General features: G+C 42.7%; 1 protein-coding gene across 1 annotated transcript in view; it reads right to left on the bottom strand.

Moving 5' to 3' along the window:
- med13a (mediator complex subunit 13a) overlaps nucleotides 1–21,880 on the bottom strand; it is a 71,969-nt gene that overhangs the window by 36,791 nt on the left and 13,298 nt on the right. Inside the window, exon 3 of the mRNA XM_070843153.1 lies at nucleotides 15,791–15,959. Coding sequence (XP_070699254.1) covers nucleotides 15,791–15,959 — 169 coding nt within the window. The remainder of the gene's footprint in view (nucleotides 1–15,790; nucleotides 15,960–21,880) is intronic.

Here is a 21,880-nt window from a genome sequence, read left to right as displayed (position 1 = left end):
AGCATGGAGCCGAATACTAGAAGCAGTGGCAAACTTGGACTAAGAAATTCTAGCAAGGGGTGTGTTAGGGTAATTTAAGGCTCTCTTGAAGGGAATAAACCACATGTTTTGGGGTGATAGATGAGCTGGTTAGCCTGTCAAGCAGTGACAGTGATGTCGTCATTACGAGAATATATTAGCCGGCCATCCTGCTAATGCTGCGGTGTATTTATGTACATGGAGGGAACGAGGGCACGTGGGCCTAGAGAACAACAAGGGGAGGAAAGGAAAAGCAAGTGAGGGATAGACCACAACTGAGAGAGGCAAAATGTGATGTTGTATTCTGCAGATGTCAACAGAACTGCGGACTACCATTCTCCTCTCACACGCAAAGAAAACCTGACACCACACATTCACACACATCTGTGTTTGCAGGGGCACTTGTAAGCTTGAGGTAGAGGGCTGCCATCTGTGGCTCAATAGACAGAAGTACAGCCTAACCCTCTCACTCACACACACACACAGCATCACAGGAGATTCAAATCAATTCTTTACACATGTGATTGTTCAGATTGCTCTGCTGGTGCCAGACGATTATCATACATGCCAGTTGTTGGCATTAAAACTGTCACATGCTGAGTGATCACATTACTACCCAGTGGTGATAAGATGACAACGTGTTCTACATGAAAATATCACTATACACATTTAAATGTCACTCAAAGATTCTGAAATCCGTTGATCTACTTTGATAAACAACAAATGTGCAGTTGAGGCATGTTTATGAAATAATCATGTATGCCAGCCTCATTAATTGCATTCATTATTTTCATATACCACTGGCCCAAATGAACGCTTAGACAACTGAGGTGCACAGTGATTGTCGGACGAGGGACGGTTCAAACACCAGCTTGTGCTTGGTTAGCACTTAGCCACCCAAACGTCAACAAAAACAGCAGCAGCACATGACATGTTTCCTCACCACCGCGTCTCCCACTGACGTGCACAAAAGGAACGGGATTTTGTAAAGCTTGTGCTGTGACAAACTGCAGCACGAGCCTATTGAATCCGTCTCTGTGGCTGTGTGCAGGAGCGTTCGTCGCCCTGTCCACACATGTGACATGCACTAGCACGCAGCGCCGTGCCAAATACAATTCTTCTGCAAACATCCAGGGACCGCTGGTGAGGCAAACAGCATGTGGGCTACACGTACACCGGCAAAAACAACAGCTGCTACACATGGTGCGAAAAGTGTGTATGTGGTTGCTGAGACTCTGTGAGCAGGTCATGTGCAGGTAAGGGCAAGCCAGCACACGGATTTAAGGATTTTCTTACGATTGATTTATTCATCATAAATATCAATATGTGTTTTTTCTAAGATTTATATGTTGAGGGACCTAATACAGATTCAACAAAGATTAAAAAAAAGGTGCACGTTTATTTTTGGAAACCACTTTGTAATAAACTCACCTATTATGCAGATACGGTTAAATCTTAAGGGAATAGTTCAGCATTTTGGGAACTCTGCTTATTCGCTGCCGCTGAGAGTCAGATGAGATGATCAATGCCACTCTCATGGTTGTAAAGTGAAGCTACAGCTAGCAAGCAGCCAGTTAGCTTAGCTCTAAAACTGAAAGCAGGGTTAAACAGCTTGCCTGGCTCTGCCCACAGGTACAAAAAAAAAAAAAAAATCCACCGGGCAGCACCTCTAAAGCTCACTACTTAGCATGTTAAATCTTGTTTGCTTAATCCGTTCTAAAGCCAGAGTGTAAAAACGGCAAGTTGCAGTCTCTAAATTAAATCATAATTAAATTATGATTTCATTTGAAAACTATTTCTTACTTTGCCTAAGGGTCCCAGAGCCCCCTGAGGGACGCCTCGGGGGCCCTGCTCGCTGTGTCTGTTAAAGTATGTCGAACCTGCCTCGAGACTCAGGTTCTCTGGGATTTTAGAATGTCATCTCCCTTTCAGCGAGCAGTTGCACTTCAAAAAGGGGCTAAAACCCAAGGCCAGGGTTGAGTAGCACAGTAAACTGTGCATGTGTGTGATTAAAACACCACCTGTCAGCAGCACACTGTTCATGCACTAATGGACAGAGAAATCCCTCTTTCAACGACTTAATATTTCTCATCCCGTTTGTTTGCTCTGTTATTAGTGGAATTAAATGCATCATTTTAACATTGCAGAGAAAATATGAGACAAGGCAGGCTGCAGTGTACCTGCAATACTCTGAGTCTGAAATAAAGAGCCTTCAAAAAAAAACCACATGCTTGTCAAAATATTATGTTCATTAACTAGATGTGTGGGATTTCTCAGTCATGTTCAGAGAGAATCTGAAGGAGGGAGGGTTGCCGTTGTAGCCTGACAAAAAGCCACAAGATCTTTTAATCATCTTTTCTCTCTCTGTCTCCACCTTTCCTCCCACTCCCCTCTCCTCTTCATCTATTACCTGGCAAATAGACTGGGCTGCTCTCTGATCTGCTCTCCTTTTACTCTCCTCACCGCCACACACAGCGAACGCTCACTCACACGCCACTGTGACTGTCCACAGAGGCACTCCCTGCTCCACCTCTCAGATGCAAATGGCCGGTGGCCTTTGGCGTGGCAAGGAGACAATAAGATAATCCAGTGAGGATTTGAAGCCGAGCCACATACAAAGGAGGGCAGGTGGGCACATTTGCCTTCAGCTGGCATGCCATGGAAATGAGGTGCCAAGGGCCAGCGGAGACCTGTGCGGCGGCAGGGAGCGAGGGAGGGTCAGTGTCACGTGGATGGTCTGCTGTGTAGCACACAAAAAGATGATCAGCCATTTCACCATCCAGAACTTTTGATCTGGCACGTTTTTACAAAAAGCTTATTACTTAGCGATTTTACTTTATCCAAGAGCTTTTTCCCTGTACCTGCACCAACTGACACACCGGAGCAGAACAGCATCCTCCCTCCTGTGTCTGAACTCAGACTGCTGTTTAATCTCATTAAACATTTCATAACTGGACTTATATTACACTATACTGCACATTACAGCCCACATTAGCCACAAACCTCAAACTCTAGGATCACGACTAAGCATTACTTTCATTAACGATACACCATCAATCGTTCCCAATGTCAAAACAAACCTACTGTTATGTCTCTCAGCTGAAATATTCAGTTTACTGTGGAATTACTGCAGGAATTAGCGAATGCTTGGCATTTTTGTTTTAAAAATGACTACAATTATTAATTGCTTATCACAATAGCTGTGGATTAATTTTCTGAAGATTGAGTTATCAATTAATCGACTTGAATAAACCAACTTGCTTCAGAATGGAGTTATCCTCAAACAATCAGTCTGAAAGAATCATTTCTCATGTACTGAAAACCGTTTCACTTTCACTATCTGACAAAAATGGTGGACAACTGATATGAAGAAACCAGATTGTTTTCTGAACAAAACAATGACTCTGAACACAACAACACCATCTCATTATCTTCTGCGAGTGGCCGAGCCTTGCCAGCACATTAATTTGTGTCTTGTTGTTACAGCAAATGGCAGCAATAGCAGTCGCCCATGTAAACGTACCGGGAAAGAGCATCCCAGGTCATTCACTTACTGTCTGGGCTGCTGTAAGCTAATGTGCAGTGTAATTTGTCTATCACATAATATTATACATGGTATGATATTCCTGCCAAATGTTCATTTTCACTGAGTTTTGTTTCCCTCGTTCAGTCAAATGTGTTTTACTGTTCTAAAATATGTTGGTTCTGTTCTTTATATATTGCTACCAAACACAACTGTACCCAAACTTCACTCAACTTCTTTGGCCGTCTTTTTTTCTTTGTGTCGAGGTGAATTGTTTTTACTAGACTCTCGAGGAGCTTTAACTAATCAGCATTTTACCAACATATTAACTTCTCAACACTGTTGCATCGCTGCTGTTTGCATCAATCTGTTTGAATTTTATATTGTTGTAGAAAAATGTAAAGACACACACTGTAAACACACTGACCATTAACTACTGAACATATTCCAACTGAAGAGCCACATGCTTTTCTTTTCAGCCATCAGATGAATGCATAGACACACGGAGTTACAAAGGCAATGCGAGACGTGATTTTAGGTGAATCAGGAGTCAAATGGAAGCCACAGAGCCTGAAGTTTAAAAGGACATTTCTAGGGAGGACGTGAAGATAGAGAGGGGAGAAAAAGGAAGGAGGCTGCAGAGCTGTGACATTCCACAGATGTTTGTGAGTCTTGGCCGGCCGCGCTCTAAGAACTGAGCTTCCGTTTGACTGATGCGCACTTCCTCAGCACAACAACAGTAGCAGCAGCAAGTGTCCCTACTGCTGGGAAGGGCAGGGCAGGAATTTCACCACAGCCAAACGTCCAGTGCCCTGGATGCCCCAGAGAGTGGCCCAAATGGCCCTTCTAAAATGAACCACCCGTGCAGCCAGATTGGCATTGCACCCTTAAAAGAAAGCTGTGGATTCCCTCATTTACACCTACCTGCAACATCCAAAATAAACAAACTCACTTTTCCCAGCATCTCCGTCATCATGCTGTACACCAACAGCTGCACGAGATTTCTCCCACTCCCGTGAATATATGTGTTAGATTAACATAATATTAAGAGCTAACCTATTAACATTATGTGATAAGCACAAGCAGCTTAACACTATATTGGTATTAAAATACATGTTTTAAATTTTACCAGGAAATTGCTTGGGGCTGGGTGATCCATGACGCGGAGCTTTGCTTCTAAAATGAGACAATACGCCTACTGCAGCATGTGAGGTCACAAAGTCATCTGGGCAGACTGATATATTTTCAGGGACATATTTTCTGTAGCTCCCAATTAAAATATTATGATGATACATAGAACTGTGCAAAAGTCTTAGGCAGGTTTGATGAAATGCAAGATTGAAAAGTAAGAATGCTTTCAATAATATAAAAATCTATTTTTATCCATTTACAAATGCAAAGTGAGCGAACAGAAGAAAAATCTAAATCAAATCAATATTTGCTAAAAGTTGATAAAAACAAGTAAATTTGATATTTTTGAAAGCAATCTTATTTTTGCAGCATTTCTTCACACCTGCTTAAGACTTTTGCACAAAAAAAAATTTCTTTTTGTAAAATGTATTTTTGTTTACTTTTCATGTTCAGCTGTTTTATCTCTATATTTACATTGTTCTAGGTTTTTCAATACACTAAGTCCTAACTGTACACCGCTTTGTCTTCATACACTGTAACATCACTTGGCCTTGGTACCCTACATTTTGGCCATTATGCCGAGGCCCTTAAAATGACTTAATTCCAGAACTGCAAGGATCAGCCTTTCATCTGTGACCATTTTGCTTTACTGGACAGAAATCACCTCTGGTCTGTCTTGCACATGGATATCTGCCATTTGCAGCAGCTTGTTATTACAATCTGGGGCATGTAAACATGTTTTGACTGGTCATGTGCTGCTGCAGCGACACAACATGCTGGCATGGGCTCAGTTTCTGACACAACATTATTAAACAATGTTACTGGAATTAAAGCTTACAATAACAATCAGCTACCACATGAACAAGAATGGACTGTTTTGACTGCAGACAGTGACGTGAGACAGACTTTCAAAGAAGCCACGGTTAGTTAGGAGACATTTTTCTGAACAACACTGGTGCTGGGGAGCTTTCATTGCTGTTTACATGATAGACTTAATTACCCATCAGCAGAATATTTCAAGGCAGTGTAAATTTGAATTTCATATCAAAGCCACATTAGGAATTGACATGGGACAAGAAACATGCCAATTCATAAGAACTGTACACATTTTCATTAAATAAGAGGGCGTTCTGGAGTAAAAGATAAGACAAATAAGGGAGGGAAGATAGAGAAAAAGACTGACGGTGGTAAACAGCAATGAATTATAGGACACATTTCCAGGGTGATATAATCTTCCCTACTGTCTAGCCACCTGACCACTGGGAAACAACAGCACTGTCTGCTGCCAAAGCAACACAAGCACACAAACACACAGAGCCCTGAGAGACGCACCAGCCCCGGCTTTAGCACACAGTTCACACGGGAGACTGGGTGCCAGAGAAAACACTACACTAAAACTCTAAAACTAAAGGCCAGCACATTCACTTACACACACTCAGAGCTCTATTACTTTGAATTGATTTCTCTCTGCCACAAATGGAGAGGGGGGTGAGCCTCTTTATATGTGTCAGATTAAACTAGGAAGGGAGAGAGAAATGGAAAGAGATAGAACGACAAGCCCACAAAAAGAGGAGAAATCCGATCCTCTGCAAGTCTATCAGAGCCACACACAGATGCAGCCGGAGCCGACTAAAGATAATACTGACATAACCCTGACAACAAGTCAGACTCCAGCTCCCTCCCCATTTAGGCTGCATCACACTCAAATGCAGACACACTCACTCGTGCACGCCCGCCTGCCCGCCCCAGGGTTCCTCTAATACACCTGCTGTCAGCTAAAAAGCCACTGTTTCAATCTGAGCCTAGATACCTGTGCTCTTCTGAAAAAATATTTTCAGCAATTATGCTCACTGCCATGTTCACATAATCACTTTGTAACTGCGTCGTGATTGTGAATACCACCTCAATGTGATGTGGCACTTCACATTGAGCCTGAACGCGCCATGTGCACTTTATTTAAAGAACATAATATACTTGCAAACAATTCTACTCTTTAACTGTGTAGACTGAGACATCCTGTAACCCTATAAGTGAAATACTGGTTACTGTAGTATGGAAAAAGGATGGAATTTTAAGCCAGTCTCACGTTGACTCATTAGGTCATCATGCCCTTAGTAATATGAGTTGTGCACTTGTAATAATAAAGGTTCACCACCCAGAGCCATGACCAATTAGTCAGCCTCATCCTGGATTAAAGCTGGGGTTCTGCAGTTAACTCACAAAGGCATGGCCTGCTTTTGTCGTTTCACTTTCAAATTAGATGAAACGGTTTGTGAAAATCATGTTATGCTGTAGTAACTGGTTTCAAATTTTGACTACCAGCTGTGTCACACTCTACACAGACATGTAAGTAAATGCCATGGCTACATTTGTGGGATTTCCTTACTGTAGCGGGGGGAAACGTGGAAAGGTTAACGGAGCGACATCATGCTTTTGTATTACTGGACTAATTATTCTTAACTTGCAAAACTCTGCGACTGTGTAGTGAAACTAAACAAAAGTATCACAGAAAGAGCTCATGGTGCATGTAAACCTTTACTGATTTAATCATTAAAATGTCTCAAAAACGGCCACATGGATGCGTTTCATTTTCAGTCTCCAAGCTTAAAGCTGAATTTAAGTAGTCAGATTTCTTTTTATCTCAAATTTAGGGCAGGAAAGACGCTGTATATTTCCTTATACCTTAAAAGTATCACTTGGCAGCATTAGTTCCAGTGAATAAAAATGTTTTTTTGCAGGTAATCAGTGAGCATGAAAGGCTCTTGTTTGGGTAATTAGCTGTTATGCCTAAGCCTTCATGTTCTATGTTACATTAGTGTGTGACGGTATATGCCATGTTATAGAATTATGTCCACCGGTTGAGCTATGGCAATACTGTTCCCACTGCAGGAGCCACACTGTCTCAATACAGCATGATCTCACAAATCCAGCTGCCAGGCGAGGTAACGCTGTTTGGACAGACATGGAGGAGAGTGAGAAACACAGAGCAGGAGCAGGAGGCATCCCGCCAACTCAAGTCAGGCTGGGATTTAATGCACATGTTAACCTTCAAACCTGTGAAACTGTTTGAAAGAATGTTTTACTGTCTTGAGCATCTTCTTTTTAAAAAGTGTTGTCCTATATTAGACAGCCGTTATTGTTTGCATAAGTTTGAAAGAAAGAAAATAATCACGTGATGAAATACAGTATGGTTATTTTAAACCATATGTTAATTTACAGGAAAATGTAAGTAAAGTATCATGATATATATATTGACTAGTGTGATTGTTTGATTAAGTAATCACATACTGTGATGGGTGATTCTGGCTACATCGCCCACCCCAATGTTACATAACGTCCAGCATAAAGCAATATTGAAAGTGTGTTGCAGAGAAGTAATACAGATTGAACACATTCAGCAGCACATCAGATCTACCACTATATTTATGTTGTATTCTAATAATTCTAATAACAAAACAAGAAAACTGCACATGCAATGGCCTCTCTCTAGTTAAACTGCATAACATGACCTTTTTCAATATTAAACACCAAAAAAATCTGTAAGAATAAATCAGTTTCACTCTTCTTTTACTTGAACACTACTTTGAAGAGAGCGGAAGAACTGGGAGTTGTCTTAGCTGACGGCTGAACGATGCCGTCTATACAGTGAGGAGAAACATACAGACAGGATCACAGCTTCTATGTAAGGTTACATATTCTGCCTCTTTATTTGCATTATCACTTAAGCAGTGAATTTAATCAGGAAGCTACCTTTGGCTAGCACAGATCTGTTTGGATTAACTTAATTCCAGGGTGTCTCTGGAGAGTACCCACACCCTGTGGTAGGGTTCCTAATCATTTAACATTTTGGTCTAGTTCAGGCTACAATGCAGCCACCTTGTAGTCTACAGCGATGAGGTGAAAGGCCTAACACCATATAGGGGATTAGCTCTAAACGTGGCCATCTGTCTCAACCTCTGGATTAAAGACAGCACCGTAGGAATCATAGTTACTTAGAAAAAGACAGAGGGGAAGGGAGGGAGTCACGTCTAACGGATTAACTATGACGACTTCTTCAGACCATCACTTGGCCCCATACTCTGCGATAGCCTCTGGTCTAGAGGTATGGGAACTTTCCATGGGTGTTACTGGAATTTACAGGGAAAATGCGAATAAAAATAAAAACAAATGAAAAAACAAATTAACAGAAAAATTGAGCCAATGATGCGGCTGTGCTTTAAACTTAGTTTAATTTGAATGACTACTTTGTCGTTAGTTGTTAGTTATAGAGTACTTTGCATTAGGCTACTATCTGCTGGTTAACTGAAATATCCTAAATAAAAAAAGTTCACTCCAGAAATATAATCAAAACTCTGAAAGCATGTAGTCCTTTGGCTCTGACGGGGCCGAGGTGTTGGCTTCACGTGTGATGGGAGAAAGCACTGTGCGTGCAGAGGACTGCCATTTTTCCTATTTGATGGCATGCTGGCAAATTACGTGTAAAAATGACAGAAGAGGGTGCAGCTGAATGCAGTGCAAAGGGCACACTTTTCACCAAAACATGCCACAAGAATGACTACAGTGGAAACAGTTACAGTCACCACTTTTGTTGGGTGAAATTGATCACTATAAGCAGACGATTATTATAACCACTTTTTTCCCTTCATCTTTATTTCTCATGCAGATTACAATCTAATAGGCATCTGTACATTCATTACATGACTATAAAAGACAGACAGCTTTGCTATTTATTACGTTACGCATTATGTGACCAGGCATCAATCATAGCATATAGGCATACATCCTGGCAGGCATTTCAGGCATGTTCATGGCACAACGAGCCCACGTTTTAGGCAGCTCCGCAGGTACACCAAGTGAATCTACCAAGTCCCCTGAACCCAGAGCCCCTCTGCATAACAAATCCCAATTTGACCCGTGCCCATGCACACTCATTTTCTGTCTCCGTCACTAGAAGCTAAGACTGGCTCTTGTTATTTGAGTCGGAGTACACGAGTTTGTTTGGCTGCTGCATCTCGTGGCTCATTTTCGGCAGTTTGTCATAAGCTTTGGGGAGAATACGCCTAACAGTGGTTAACATGGTTGAAATGCACACACAGCAGCAGCCTCAGGTAGCCAGCTGGACGAAGACGGGTTATCACAAAGAAAAGAAAAGAAAAAAGACATAGAATTTAGAATAGAAATAGATTTTTTCCCCCCACTGGCTGTCACTCAAAATTAACACCATCAGAGGACTGCTTGATTACTGGTAAATTATTTGAACAGCATTTGTATAGGAATTCCTGGGCTTAACTTCCCCTAGAAATCTTCTGACAACTGACCAGGAATATGCAGACCCTTTTCAACCTTACTCTGGTCACAAAGGAAGAGGGGGGAAGTGGGAGGAATGAAGGGTGTGAAGAAGAGGCCAACTGAGAGCAAGCAGAGGAAATGTAAGGACACAGGATTCCCTCCGCAGATGGAGAAATGTATCTCTGCTGCCACCTTTGAATTCCACAGCTGACACAAATATGGGTTTCCTCAGTGTCACAGTACATGGAGATGATGACACCTGTTAACACAAGTAGTGGGAGATAAATTCTCTAATTCTCTCAGGGCTTCTGACCAGCATTAGATAAAATGAAGGTGGCATTCAGGAGCGGAAAGTGATGGAAAAATCTCACAAGACGGTGCTGTGAGACTTCTGATGGGCTCTTGTTTCTTCACACCGTTTGAAACATTGGAAGCATTTTGTTCACTGCGCACACACACAGTGTCAGGAGATATGTTAATCAAAGTCACACTGGCCTCTGTAGTAACATAGTTCACCATGATAGAAAGCCATAATTTGTCCTTTTCAACTCAGTAATACCAATTGTTTTAGAGAGACATGGTCTACCCATTTCCTTCGGCAATAACTTCATGGACAAATATTGTTTCAACCGACGTGGTCAGCATAAATAATTTGGTTTGCCTCGAGGCAGATAGTTCAAATGCGGGTATAGAGTTAAAATGGGCACGTTAGCAGATAGTTACAAATTGTGGGGTCTTTGTAAGGTCAGTGATGTAAATTATAACAGTAAAACGATGCAATGGGAAACGGACTATTAATAATCTATAATTGTGCAGCAATTAAGAAAATGACCCATACCAATGGAAAACACTGGTATTTTCCTTTAAGAGCCATATTTATCTTCTGGACAGGATCTCTCCAGCAACATGATATATCCAGAGCGCCGGGTCACATGGTCCCACAGCCCATTTCTCCCTAGAGTTCCTGTTGCTAGAGAGACTGATGAAGTATAGGGAAGCCCGGGGGGTGGGAGGGGGGGGGGGGGGGGGGGGGGGTCGAGTGTTGGGGGTGGGGTATTTAAGAGAGGTGCTGAGCTGTCCTGTATATCTATATCAGCAGGGTTAGTCCGTGTGCACACCACATGTTAAACATGCAGCTTTGTCTGGCGGCATCTCTTTTGTCTTACACCAATAATTCTAATGAAAAGCTCGTGTGCCGGCTCCTCCACTGCCCTCGGTGTGATCTGGCTTGCATGCCGATTGTTGACGAGCATGTTTGTGTGCCCGTCTCCCTGTGTGTTTGTGTTGTGCTGGGAGCAGGGAGGGGATAAATTTAGCGCTTTAGCCCCAGACTGGAGGCAGTGGCCCTTTATCCTGCACTGTCCTACTTAACAGAGTGCTGCTCTCTGCTTCCGCCTGCCACAGCGCACCAGGACTCACACATTCACCTCCCAACATCGGGCCAAAACAACAGAGGAAGAATGAGCTCAGCCACATTAACACACAGTCATGCAGAAAAGTGCAGACGGTCGCATGTGTTTATGCAGGCATATTTGTTATTGTATAACTGTGTTCTGCATTCATTCATTATGACTCGCTCTTGTAATATGAGCTGATGCACACTGGCCTCATTTCATAACAGCTTGACTTGTTAATGATGCTTTCAGTCAGACAACGACAACTAAATGCACAACAGACTACACATGTTTAAATACAGCAGAGTAGTAATCTAACAATCTCCTGATTGCAGCGCAGTTGGAGTACACGGTCGATCTTGGAAATGCTGCTTTAAATACGGAGCGCATACCGAGCAGATAAAAAGAGATATCATCCCTTTTGTCCTGATCAAATTGAAACATCAAAGCAGGCTGGATTTAATGTTGCTCTGAATTTCAGTAATGCAGCCAATTAGGAGCAAGTCAATGAGGTAGTCTGCCTTAAACTGACCAATAGGGCGCAAGCATCCCACTTCACCTTGGAAACACACGATCCCATAGTGCATTTCCCTGCTGCCATGACAACCAAGAGGAGCTCTCCCTCGCTCGTTCCCTCCCTCCCGTGTCTTCTCTCCCGTGCTCTCCGTTTCCTGAAGCCAGTCTACCTAGCAGCATAAGGTTCACAGAAACAACCAGGCTGCACAACTTGAAGCCGCCTGTACTCCAGACAAAGAGAATTACTGTCAGCTGTATCAACACACACACACACACACACACTGCTGCATTTGCAGTTCACAATAAAAACAAAGGCTTCAACCAATCAACGTGCATTGTTTTGTTCAAGACAAATATTAAAAACAGGTCAACTGTTTTTAGCATTTTATTTCAACACTAATCTTGACAGGTTTCATTTTCTTGCAGATTCATAAAAATGGGAGTCTCTGAAAAAATATGGCAAATGCCTCATAATATCTTGATATGAAGAGAAGAAAACAGAAGCAAGCGGAGGCACTAATGGAGGTTATCATTATCAAAGCTTCTGAAAATTCAGTTTGCTGCCTAATGCTTAGCACACACATCAAGCTAAAATGAGAGAGGAGGAGGGAGAGAGGGAGGGAGGAGATGATGTAAGCATTTCAACACAGGCTGAGGTCTGGGGTTGAGGTTATAAACACTGTCAGCTGGCCACAGCCCCCACCAACCGGAGACTTTGGATGCTGTAGAGGGGCTGTGTGATGATCAGAGGGGTAGTCAGTCATTCCCATAAGCACATCGAATTGGACCAGCCACACCAGAAGATCTTTAATTATTTATTATTTCTAGCTTTGACAAAGTCCAGAGGTTCAGACTCATGAATGATAATGACAAGTGTGCCACAGTGGTGCATTCACGTACTGCAGCAATAATCAATCGATTGATCAACTGACAGATAATGAACTATTCAATCAATTAGGGCTACAACTACAACAATTAAAACTATTATATTAATAAATCGATTTATCTGTATCTGATTAATTGTTTGGACAACGTATCATCAGAAATCTGCTAAAAACACAATTACCTAGTTCGCCTAACTGTCCAAAACTAAAAAAGGAAACGCAGTCATTTTTCACAATTAACAAATTCAAACATTCTCTTTAACTGACTGTCAAAATAATTTTTCTGTTGATTCACTAATTGAAGCTCCAGAATCTACGAGATTAATCGATACTGAATACTTACTTACTATGACCCTACAGATTATTAAAAGAATAATGTAAAAAATATATACAAATACAATTTGGGTTGATGAATTTCACATAGGAAGAATGTTCATTTAAATATATTTTGAATTGTTCATGCTGCAAATCCACTTGCACGAATTTAGAAGAGGCACTAATAACTAGCACCCGTCTTGACCTACTTGTCAATGAAAGGTGAACAAGGTGCTTAGCGGAGATAAATGAGCAGAGATGTTAGCAAACACTGTTAACTAATCAGTCGAGTGGGTGTTCCTTTATTTAGGAGAAGTATCCAAGAATGATGGCCGTGAAACCACGACAGTTGCGTACAGTTTTCACTGGACGATAAGGGTGGGAATTCCCTGGAACTGCTCAGCCCCATTCAGCAAGTCACTGTGAATGATCTAAGATCCAAGCACTGACATAAAAGCACCGCCATGTCACCCATTTGGTTGAGTTTTAGCTGGGTGAACACTAAGGCAGAACTAGTGGGGACTTCATGGAGCCAAGACGCATCAAAGGCAGGAGCTCCTGATCACATGTTAACATAAGAGAGTGGGACTCTCAACACTAACTTGAGCCGTTCAAACACCACAGCCTTACATCAATAGTCCTCAGCTCAGGAAATGTTTCACCGTCAGACCAGCTGGTCACAAAACAGAAAGGAAAAAAGAAAAACACAAAAGGGGTCTAGCAAATTTCCGTCACAGTTTTGTGGTGCTTTGTTTGTCGAAATCTCAGTGTGGCCAGAGCACAGCGGAACACACCAAAGAGAGAGGAAAAACATCCTTGACGACAACTAAGATTCAGGGTGGTTGCACCACTATTTATAACCTGCCGAGTCTGCTCCGTGACAGCAGAGGGGGATGGAGGGAAGGGGAGAGAGAGGGTGAGCAGAGAGAGCAGAGAGAGAGAGAAGCCGACACACAGAAAGAGGGTGGCCTGTGAATTCCAGAGCAGAGGAAAAGACCATTGTTTTGTTTTTTTTCCCTCGACAGGGGCCCTGTGTGGCAATAGAGCTAAATACAAGCCATGAATATAGCTTAAAAGAGAAGTGGCTTGTTCTTAGGAATTATTTTGTCTGCTCCTTTGTCTATTATTCTGCCAGTTAAGTGAAACTCAACCGTACTTGTCCTGAGAGATGAGCGTCATTGTCTACAGATGTAAGGCCCTGACAGAGTCTGAATTAAAGCTGGCTACTCTGATCTGCCACCCCACATTGTGGCGATCATAAAGACGAGCTGACGGCAGATAGCAGAGTTCTGGCCATTTCTATCCTGGACAGAACAACTGGCCTGCAAACAAACAAACAAACACACATGTCTGTGCACACACAAGATTATGTTGCTGCACGGCCCCCGTGACCACCTGACTGGAAAATCTGGCAACGCCACCAAAACAACTCCAAAAACAATAACACACTGACACAAGCACACACAAAGACCATAGCTGGGAGTTTGCTAGCTATCGAAAGCATTCTAAAAACATCCTCTTTGATTCTCAATTTAGAGGCTGCTGTTTCATCTAACACTGCCATGCAGTTGTTACACTAGCGGGCTTACAATCTGTCACACCTCACACTACAATTATGATTAATAAAGAAAGAAAAAGGTAAACAATGGTTCCATGTTAAGTGTAGAGACAAGATGAGGTAGGAAGTGGCAGGGAGTTGTTGGTGGTGCAGGGCAAAAACTGCTACAGTCATTTTCTCTTCACTACCCGAGTCTCAATCTCTTATCAATAAACCCAGACACCAAGGGCAAGAAATCCAGCTCAGCAGATAGCAAAGAGGAGGTGGAGGATGTCTCAGTTGTACACACTCAGAGCGAGAGGAGAGATAGGAGACAGAGAGTGCTGGCATTCTGGCACAACAACGCCTCTTTCAGTCTTTTTTAAAACTGTCACATTACTAGTGTAATGTAGTGTACCACACACAGATGTCCTGATCTGATCCACAACATCTGGATGGGGGCCGATCCAGACACTTTTTTTTTTGATACATCAATAATGTTTGCTTTGGGTACAGCAGCTGTAAAAAAAAAAAAAGTGTCCGGTTGTTCTGAATTAGAAACTAACTGCAAAGCGACCTGCAAGTAAGTGAACCAGGCACATAAAATAAAGAGCAGCTTCAGCTGAACTAATAATATAGTGAGGTCAAGCAAGCTGGACAAATTCGATATGCATATATTCTTAGCAACATTTTGATGCTGGAGATAAATAATCACTATTGAGTAGCGTGTTTTAAATCAATTGCTGGCAGTTTGACCATCATTCATTTTTTTTTTTTTAACTAATTACTCTAGGCTGTGAAGCTTCATGTTGAAGAAATAACACAAATGCAATAAAATAAAGATTGTATTGGACTTCACATCATAAGATACTGCAATCGAGATGAGCAGCAAATAAAAACGTAGCAATGCATCTTCTACAGTATATCTATCTAATATCTGCTTCCATCCAGAGCAGCCATAATGAATACGTATGGAGTGTGGGGACAGAACCTCTAACCCTACAGACTGAAGCACACATACACACTGTAAACCCTGTGTCTGTTAAAGCAGTTGCAGCAGGCCACATCACAGCGTGACAACGAGAAGGAGTCCATGTTTAAAGAACAACAGTGAAACAAAAAAAGCCAAGAGAGCACCCATTTCCACAGAGCAGGTCCATGTCAACTCAAAGGAGCAACGTACCTCTTGTTGATGGGCTTCTCATCCTTCTCGTAGGGTTTGACAAACCACTTGCCGATGCGAACGAAGCTGCGATTCATGAGGCAGCGCTCCAGCAAGTTGTGGATGGCTTTGAACAGCAGCGTGCGACATTCGTAAGAAAGTCCGTTCTCCCACAGCCCATCTTCCTCGGCTGGAAAAAACAGAGACAGAAAAAGGTGAGAAGAGGAAAACTCATAAGACTTTTTTGGGCCATTTTACACATCTTTAAGAAGTCTCTGGGGCAAGCAGTGTCAGTGTTGACAGGACAAAAACTCCATTTACAATTACAGTGAGAATGGTGCATACTGCTGCATGACTATTTATGTAGCTGTGAACATTTATGTTTCTAATCAAACACACAACTAACTCAGAATAGGACCTTGTGCATTCACTGCTAAGAACTGTGGGACTTTTCCGGCAATCTGAAAAGCGTGACAGGCGATTTTCAACGGCCTGCCGGTTAACACTAGACACCTTCATCCAGAAATTGAACATTTCCTGGAATGCAAAACACTAAGTCATATCTTAAGTGGCATCTGAAAAACATATCACAAAAAGATGGCAAACAGGTGATGCAAATGCAAACAGCCGTGTCTCACTGAGACAGAGAGAGAGGTAACATAGAAACCTGCTGCTGCCTGCTTTTAGGCTGTGGAGGTTTCAGGAGCTTTCTGGTCCTCCGCACATGGACTTTTAGTACCAGGGCATAGGAGTCTAACAGAACACGGGTTCACAGTTGAATAATACCCTGGTTTTGTTTTCACTACTGCAGGGGGAAAAACCAAGATTTCTTTTTTTTATTTTTTTTATTTTGCATTAGTGCACTCAAACAGTTAAACGTGGCCAAAGGTAGTCAAACAGTCATGTGCTTTAAACCCATGTGCACAGGTAGGAACATTACATTGTGGCTCACACACTTTGCAGCATACCATGCAAAGATACTGCGTCTTCTATGAAATCTATTACGGTAACACATATGCTGCGACCAACACTGTGGAACATCCCTCCCACTGTCACTGTTGCTGTAGACTATGTTACCCAATTTCGGTTGACCACTCAATTCCTGCCCAGTGTACCACTGATTGGTCAGTGATGTTTTAATTTAGAGGGAAACCATGATGCTTTCAAACAGGGCGTTATTCAGGACGGTCTTGTCTGGATATCTTTAGTGTTGCTATGCAGGCTTCAATAACCAAACTAGCATGGTTTAACAGAAAGCAACTGACACACTGTCAGCACTTTCGGGTGGAACTTGTACTTTTGAGTTTCTGTTCCACACCTGCAAATAGTTCCACTGTAATTAGACTGTGTCAGAGTCACAGGACAACAGTTATTTGGTTCATACCGAACTGGAACGAGTCTCATACCGAACCAAGTGTCCTGAACCAAGCTGTTCAGGATGGATAAATGCCCCGTTACACCCATATCAGGGTTGCTCTCTGAATCACATTCTGCGCTGGCCTGAATGCTGGTCTAATCTCATTAACAGCCACTGCTCGCATCTTACAGCACTTAAGCTCCTTTCAGTCAAGTCTCCAAACATCTCCCCAAGTGTGCCGTCTCTGCCTGAGCACAGACGAAATAAATAACGGGTGCGACCGACCCTTCGTGCTAGCTTGGCGTGCGCCAGGGAGGCACAGGCCAGACCAGAAGCAAGTTAATCAAAATGTATTGAATTATTAAGCGAACCCTTGGCTTACTGTTGTAGTGCAAAGGTAGGTAAAGATATTTCAAATTTAGATGATTATTTCAAGGCTATCAAAAGAGAGGAAATTACATCGATTGCCTCCCTTAAACAAGAGAGGCACCATGGGCCCAGTGCCAGTCTGGCAGAGATGAAAAATTGGTTTAAGCAGATGCAGAGAGCTTTTTTGCTTTTCCTGAGTGTAAGCCGTCACCTATGTTACATGGAGGCTATCAAAAAATGTAAAAGAAAACCTAATGTCAAAGTGTCAATATGAATTTCTATAAAGGAAAAACCAAAACCATCAAATCCACTTACAAATGCCGAAGCTCTACTAGACACAGCAAGTTCAGCTAGCCTTTAAAACACTACATCCAACCAAAGGAAAACAACGTCGGGCTAGCTGCCAAGAAAAGGGGGCTACGTGCTTGACGATTTTAAGAGCGACAAACTAATTCATCGGGTACACTCACATCTTGAGGGATAAGATCAGGGACACAGAAAAGCAGGGCAAAGGAAGGAAAACAGCAGGAAAACAGCAATTTCCTATTAAAAATTAACAGCAACTGCAGAATGCAAATAAATCAACAACAGTATGAAGCCATTTAACTTTCTCGAAACTGTGGATGTGACGCAGCATTCATGGGATCGAGAGCGCTTGTCACCAACTCTGCTTTGAGTGATTTAGCAGCTGGTCTGGCCATCCTGGCAGGCAAGAGGGCAAAAAGTCAACACGAGGAGAAAGCCAGCCCAGCGCAGCACTGACAGCAGATTAAGAGAAAGGGCAGGAAAGAAGAAAACAAAATAAGGTTTAAGCCAAACTCTAATGGTGAAGAGACAGATTGGTGTGACTGATAACATTTGAAAGACAGGGGAAAACGAGGAGAGCAGAAAGGCTCAAATTACCGCAAGAGACAAATCAACCCAGCTTGAATTTTGCAGTTAAACCTGCAGACTCCTCTGTGGATGATGACTCTTCAGTAAAACTGGCAGAAGCCTCTCTACACCTACTTTCACATCAACCGCCATGGCAATCCCATCTGCTTTCCTCTGCCAAGACCACATCTGCCCCGTACCCCCTCCTCCTCCCTGTCGCCTGCTCCTCCTCAGTCTCTCCCTCGAGCGCCAAGCAGCTCTAAAACAGGCGTCTGGTTTACATCAAGTGTTCCTAACGACCTCATGTTCATCATGCAATGCCTGCTGCAACACTCCCAGCTTCAGACAGACAGAGACAAAACTAATGTTGCAGTCGAAATCTACAGTTGTTCCGGTGTAAACAAAGTGGCACCCACTATAAATGGCAACGCAACTTTTTTTTTTTAAATTAATTTTCTAAACAAAATCAAACATCCAGGACAAGGGTGACTCTTCTCTCGGGGACAAACAGGACTTGGCCTTAGTTTTTGGTATGTTTAATGGAGGAATCCCCATGACAGATGTGTCTGGACTCGACCTGCCACATATGGCAGGGTAACAACTCCAGAATGGGCTCTGGGGGACAAAACCCTTTTTTAAAGAAATGAGCATGTTTGTTTTTCTTGTAGCACTTTGCCTCCCTGGTCCTTGAGTGAAATGCATTTGCTTTCTAAGGGACAAAAGCAACAGCCCTCATCATTATTCCACATAAAAAAAAAGCCATTCCCCTGAATGGGAAACCACTGCGGAAAAACAAAAGATCATCAGCACCCATAGTCAACAGAGAAGGAGTGGGTCATAACTTGTAACAGAGCAGTGCGTCACACTTGATTTGAGTGCAGAAACTCCAGCATCTCAGTGTTCAGTCTTATTTGGAAGTGGAAGTTTTTGTTCCCAATTAATTTGCTGATTATTGTCTTTTTTGATCAATTAATCATTTTGTCTATAAAGTCAAAAAGTTGTGAAAACTGCCCATCACAATTGCACAGAGCCCTTAGGTGAAGTTCCTTGTTTAATCTCAACCAGTCATACACATGGTCATCAGTGTCCTATCATATATGATGGAGAAAAGCATCCTCACAACTGGAAATAGCAACATTTTGACTGAAACAATTAATATTCAGCTTTACTGAGGGCATAAACTAACATCAACATGACTCAAACTGTACGTGCTAAATGTTTCAGGGCTGCCACCCAGTTCAATGTTCACCTAATGTACGTCACCGTCTTTTTGTGCAGAGCTGTAGCAGACGATTATAGTCTTATATTATAAGACTTGGGGGTGACATGCGACCCAAAATCCCAGCTTGGTGACAGACCTGTGAGTGCACATGTGATGGGGGGGGCGGGGCGTGGTGTGTGGTGGTCAGTGCACAGGGTGAAAGATGAGTGGCCTCATTTAAACAAAGATTTATGAGCTCAGCTGATGGCTGGGACACTTTCATGTCTCTGCCTCCTGTGTAGCAGGCCCAGATGAGCTGACCTTTATAAGAGCTCTTAAGCGGGTGCACAGCGGCTCTATTAAGAACACTCACAGCTACCTCTAGCGAGGAAACACCTTTTGACACAAAAGCTCATAAAACCTTTTCTGTAACAACCAGCTACAGTTCAGCATCACTATGCATCCTCAAAACACGGCTAAATATCTCAACAAAACGTGCGTGTGGGGTCGGTATAAAGTGAGCAGGAAGTTAAGGAATTTAGTTTAAGCTGAGGAACAATTTTTGAGGTACCCTCCCACCCCAGTTGCTCGTCTGTGTATAAGCAATTAGAGCAGCAGTCGGTCATTAAACAGCAAGATTAATGCCTTGTGATCGACTGCGCTCAGGGGGATTCTACCAAGCCTGGCCAGAAGGTTTTCTCCTCTCCTCCACTTCCTCCTCCTCTTCCTCCTTATCTGCAAGGAGAGAGAGAGAACCAGTGGTGCTCTGTAAAGTCTCCATTACTAATTAATGAATATTTCTTGAGCAGAGAGGGAAAAGAGAGAGAGATAGAGAGAGAAGAGAGGGAGACTGCACCCATGGGCCAGAGCAGCATGCATGGCCGAGTCCCTGCGCTGTGCCAGTCAATGGAGATCCATCAGAGAGAGCGAGAGAGGGAGATGGAGCAGGAGGAAAAGAGGAAAGCGGAGGGTGGTTTACAGGCAGGAGATTAGCCCTGGAAAATTGATCCCCAAGCACAAAAGCCATCAGCCTCCTCTACTTTTTCCTCCTAAGAGCTGGTCTGGCTTTATCTATTCATCATCGTTCTCTGCGTTGCACACTGAACTTTAGAGCCATCTTTGAAGGGAAAATAAGAGAGAGCACGACAAAACCCGAGCCAAGGTTAACCACGTGCATCACTGCCTAATTATCTTTGATACACATCCACAGCCTCTCTGTGACCGTCGCCACACTGAGCCAGTGTGTAGTCCCAACAAACATTCACCAAGACCGAGGATTTACGGCATTTTTCGGCAGTGATCACGTAGCATAAGAAAGGTGAATGTGCCATTTGCCGAGACGAAAAAGAGAAAAACACAGCTTTCACGGTGTTAACAGGATGTTTAAATGTCATTCCAGAGAACATGTTTCCTGTCCCATTTATATATTCTACATCAGTTTCTTAATTAGTTTTAGCCACAGCCGCACTTCACTGTCCCGTCCACGCAAAAGCTTTCGGACACCTTCCTCCTTTGTCCGTGTTTGCAGCTGAAGTGTGGAGATTTCAAAATTCAGTTTGACTTTCACAGGCTGTCCAAGTCAATAACATTTGGAAATTCTAAAGAGTGAGTGGCATTTCTCCTCTCTGAATCCTTGCCTGGGGCATCCAACGGGCTGCAGTGCATACAATGGGCCTTACATCATTGTGGGACTGAATCTGTATCGCATTCATTTTTGTGTGCCATCGCTCCTGTCACTATCCAAGAGAGCAAATATGCCATTACAATCTTTAAAATAGGACTGCAAGTGCAGAGTCAGACAACCACATAAATGATGGCTTGACATTTTGCTGGAAGAATACGGCTCTAATAGACAAATATGATCCCAGATTTTCATATTGTCAAAATGTGTCAACTCGTAAAGATTAACACTTCAAGTCCACAGGCGAGTTTTTTGAAAGAGGGAAAAAGCCTCAGCCAGTCAGTGACCGGCTTCAGATGGAAACAGGCACCAGGAAATGAGCAACAGAGTGGCTGCATGGCAGCAGCACAGATCAAATAAGCATGCTTTATTAAATTGAATACAAGCGGAGTTTTAAAATCACAGCTATCTAACTGGGATTACATACATTTGTAGTCTACTACACTGGGGTGCAAAAATGTTTCACATAAACCTGGAATCCAAACATTTGAGGATTCAGAAACATTTAAAAACACAAGACATTATGACATACAGAATGAAGAGGAAATATTTAAGCTTCTGGCCTTATGTACAGAGGAGATCAGTTCATCTGATCTGCTGAATGCTTAAATTTGATTGTTAGAAATGGTG

This window comes from Pempheris klunzingeri, chromosome 14, assembly GCF_042242105.1.
Source record: "Pempheris klunzingeri isolate RE-2024b chromosome 14, fPemKlu1.hap1, whole genome shotgun sequence".
Lineage (NCBI taxonomy): Eukaryota > Metazoa > Chordata > Actinopteri > Acropomatiformes > Pempheridae > Pempheris > Pempheris klunzingeri.
Note: the sequence above shows the minus strand (reverse complement) of the source record. Positions and strands in the feature narration are given on the sequence as shown.